Source organism: Myzus persicae, unplaced genomic scaffold (genome assembly GCF_001856785.1).
Source record: "Myzus persicae strain clone G006 unplaced genomic scaffold, MPER_G0061.0, whole genome shotgun sequence".
In the NCBI taxonomy this organism is placed as follows: domain Eukaryota; kingdom Metazoa; phylum Arthropoda; class Insecta; order Hemiptera; family Aphididae; genus Myzus; species Myzus persicae.
Genome location: NW_019102112.1, coordinates 1 through 3,420, shown reverse-complemented (window position 1 = coordinate 3,420; position 3,420 = coordinate 1). Strand labels below are relative to the sequence as shown.

At 48.3% G+C, this 3,420-nt stretch overlaps 2 protein-coding genes across 2 annotated transcripts; both read right to left on the bottom strand.

Moving 5' to 3' along the window:
* Window positions 1-450: 450 nt before the first annotated feature.
* LOC111031315 lies at window positions 451-2,658 on the bottom strand. The gene has a single exon (XM_022311194.1). It carries the CDS (start codon window positions 2,656-2,658, stop codon window positions 451-453), a length of 2,208 nt encoding a protein of 735 aa, XP_022166886.1.
* Window positions 2,659-2,661: 3 nt separating this feature from the next.
* Window positions 2,662-3,081, bottom strand: LOC111031316 (the record flags this gene model as incomplete). The annotated part of the gene is made up of 1 exon (XM_022311195.1): window positions 2,662-3,081. A coding segment is annotated over one exon (420 nt), but the record flags the coding sequence as incomplete, so codon positions are not given.
* Window positions 3,082-3,420: the final 339 nt, after the last annotated feature.

The window sequence follows — 3,420 nt, the reverse complement described above, 5'->3', positions numbered from 1 at the left end:
TGCCTAGACGGCTGGAAAACGACAACGGCCAGCGGCGGCGCAACGGCGACGGGTGGCTAGATGCGACAGCGCGGCTCCCCACTCCGTGAGGTCCAAGTCCGCTCTCACAGCTTATCGGTGGTGGCGGACGCATATAATGCGCAAAAATATCATATGTCGATTATGTACCCAACATTTCCTCCCCGCGTTGAAAGACCAGGGCGTCTTTCAAGAGATCATCAAACATGAAGATGGACGTTGAAGTCAGATCGTACACATTACAAAAAAAAAAAAAAAAAATACGGAGCAAAAATACAGAAATAAATAATAATTAAAATATCTACATAGTACCTGACACTCATCAGTAGACAAATACATAAATAACGTGAACCAGACTGTGACTGTTGCACACAAAAAAAAAAACAATTACAAAAATTTACAGAATGAGGACCTTGGGAGATGAGGACAAGTTTAGGGCTCGACTGGTAAACGCACAAGTTTCACGACCGGGCGCTTGTAGATACCGTCCCGAGTGCTCACGGAGACGACATGGACAACATCATCGGCACCTGGGTGGACCTCGGTGACACGACCGAGCCGCCATTCGGTAGGTGGTCGAGATGGGGCCTCGACAATGACCATATCGTTGACCTTCAAATTTGGAGATGACTTGTACCATTTTGAACGACCTTGCAACGACGACAAGTACTCACGGGACCACCTCTTCCAGTACGACTGGTGGCATTGGCGTATGAGTTGCCATCGGTTCAACCTATTAATCTTTATGTCAGTGATGTCACGTTCTGGTAGGGCGTGAATAGGTTCTCCGATCAAGAAATGCCCCGGAGTCAAGGCGCTTAAATCGTGCGGGTCAGATGACGCCGGCGTGATTGGTCGAGAATTGAGGATACCCTCGACGCGGGTAGTCAAAGTAACAAATTCTTCATGAGTTAATATCTGCTGACCAATAACATGCTTGAGATGGACCTTGGCACTCTTAATTCCAGCTTCCCAAATGCCGCCGAAGTGCGGTGCGGCAGGCGGATTAAAATGCCACGTGCATGCCAGATGTGACGAGATTCGATCCTGCTCTTTGGCGTTGCGAAATAGCAGTTTGAGTTGACGCGCAGCACCCACGTAATTCGTGCCGCAGTCAGAATAAATATCGGTAGGAATCCCACGTCTAGCGACAAAGCGATCCAAGGCCGCGAGAAACGCATCAGTGGTTAACTCTGTGACGATTTCGAGATGAACTGCCTTCACAGCCATACATACAAATAATGCCAGATATACTTTCACTGATTGGGCGCTGCGGCGTTTATGCTCTTTCACAAGAAAAGGACCTCCATAGTCCATACCAACATGGGAAAATGGTCGATGAGGTCGAACTCGGTATGGCGGCAAATCGGCCATGATTGGCTGAGGACGGATGGCCTTGTGACGTGTGCACGGAACACAAGCAAAAATTTCACGACGCACTGCGGCGCGGCCAGACATGATCCAAAACCTCCTGTTCAACATTGACAAAATCAGCTTCGGTCCGCTATGGAGGAACGACAAATGATAATGACGAATTAACAATGTCGTAAGATGTGAATCTCGCGGCAGCAGAATCGGGTGCTTCGAGTCAGGGTGTATAAAGGAAAAACGTAGACGGCCTCCGACTCTCAAAACTCCTGTCTCATCGACGTAGGGCGCTAATTGAGCTAACGACGGAGGTGATATCGTAGACTGTTTCTTCAACATGTTAATAAGTTCGGAAAAGTAATATTTTTGTGTCTGGCGTACGACAACGGATAGTGCAGTTTCGTATTCTAAAAACATTGGTGGCCCCGAACAAACGGGCTGTCGGCGTGAGCGACGTACAAAACGGAAAACGAACGAAAGGACACGTTGCATTCTGGCAAGCGATGAAAAACGAGTGAACAACTCAAGTGGAGATGACGATACATTGGCGACAAGAGTCGAAGTGACGTTAGGCCTGGTCTCGGGCAATTGGTCAGGACTCAATGGCGTGAATTTGGACTTGGGCCATTGCTCTTCCGGCCGTCCCAAAAACTCTGGGCCATTCCAATAGATATCCGATGACATCGCAGCCCTGGGTAGGAGCCCGCGGGAAGCAGGGTCCGCGGGATTCTCGGCGGTCGACACGTGACTCCACTTGCAGGCAGGGACAAGCTGATGGATTTGGGCGATTCGATTAGTGATAAAAATCTTAAAATATTTTTGATCCGATGTCAGCCATGACAAAACAATGGATGAATCGGTCCAGGCACGAAGACAAGTTATGGAGATCTCGGACGACAGAACCTGATGGACATGGTGGAGTGTTTGAGCCAGCAATAGCGCCCCGCATAGTTCCAAACGTGGTATAGACGGAGAATCGTTGGCGACGGCAGTTTTGATAGGGGCGACCTTCGTTTTACATGTAATAAATTTGACTAATATGTCCCCCGCGGCGTCAACACTGCGCATGTATATGGTGGCCGCGTATCCTTTGGTCGATGCATCCGCGAAGCCCATCAATTGAATATCTTGCTGATGTACAACCGGAATGTAACGAGGGATTGATAGGCCAAACACATCATTTAGCTCTAAACAAAATTGACGCCATGTCGATAATAACTCGTCGGTAATGAGATCATCCCACCCAAGCTTGCTGCACCACAGCGATTGCATAAATCACTTTGCCCAAAGTAATAACGGACCCAGCGCGCCTATAGGATCAAACAAACGTGCTATGACTGAGAGGACTTGGCGTTTGGTTGAGGAAGTTTGTTGAACACTGGTATGGTAGGCGAAGTTGTCATTATTCGTGTTCCAATGAAGACCGAGGACTTTGACCGACTGCTCATCTCGTGGATCAAAGGATACGGAATCTATTCGATCTTCAGGACGGAGAGACTCGAGAATGAGGGCACTATTGCTCGTCCACTTGCTCAACTCACAAGCTCCACCACGAAGTAGGTTGACAATATCGTTCTTTCGGCGTAATAATTGTTCTTCGGTGTCTGAACCTATAACAATGTCGTCCACATAAGCTGACTGAGTGAGGACACCCTTCGCCAACGGGAATCGGTGACCATCTTGGGCATCAAGTTCCTGTAATCACCGGATTGCAAGGTAGGGTGCACAGTTAAGGCCATAAGTGATGGTACATAGTTGAAATTCCTGCAGGTCGTCGGTGGGGGAGTCACGCCAGAATATGTGTTGGAAAACGCGATCTTCCGAACGAATAAGGATTTGTCGGTACATCTTGACAATATCGGCGGTCAGAATGTATTTGTGTAATCGGCAACGCAGTAGAATGTCACGCAAATCCACTTGCAGTTTAGGTCCGGTGCACAAAACATCATTCAAAGAACGACCAGACGAAGAGACTGAGGAAGCGTCGAAGACGACTCGTATTTTTGACATATCACCATCGGTCTTGAATACGGC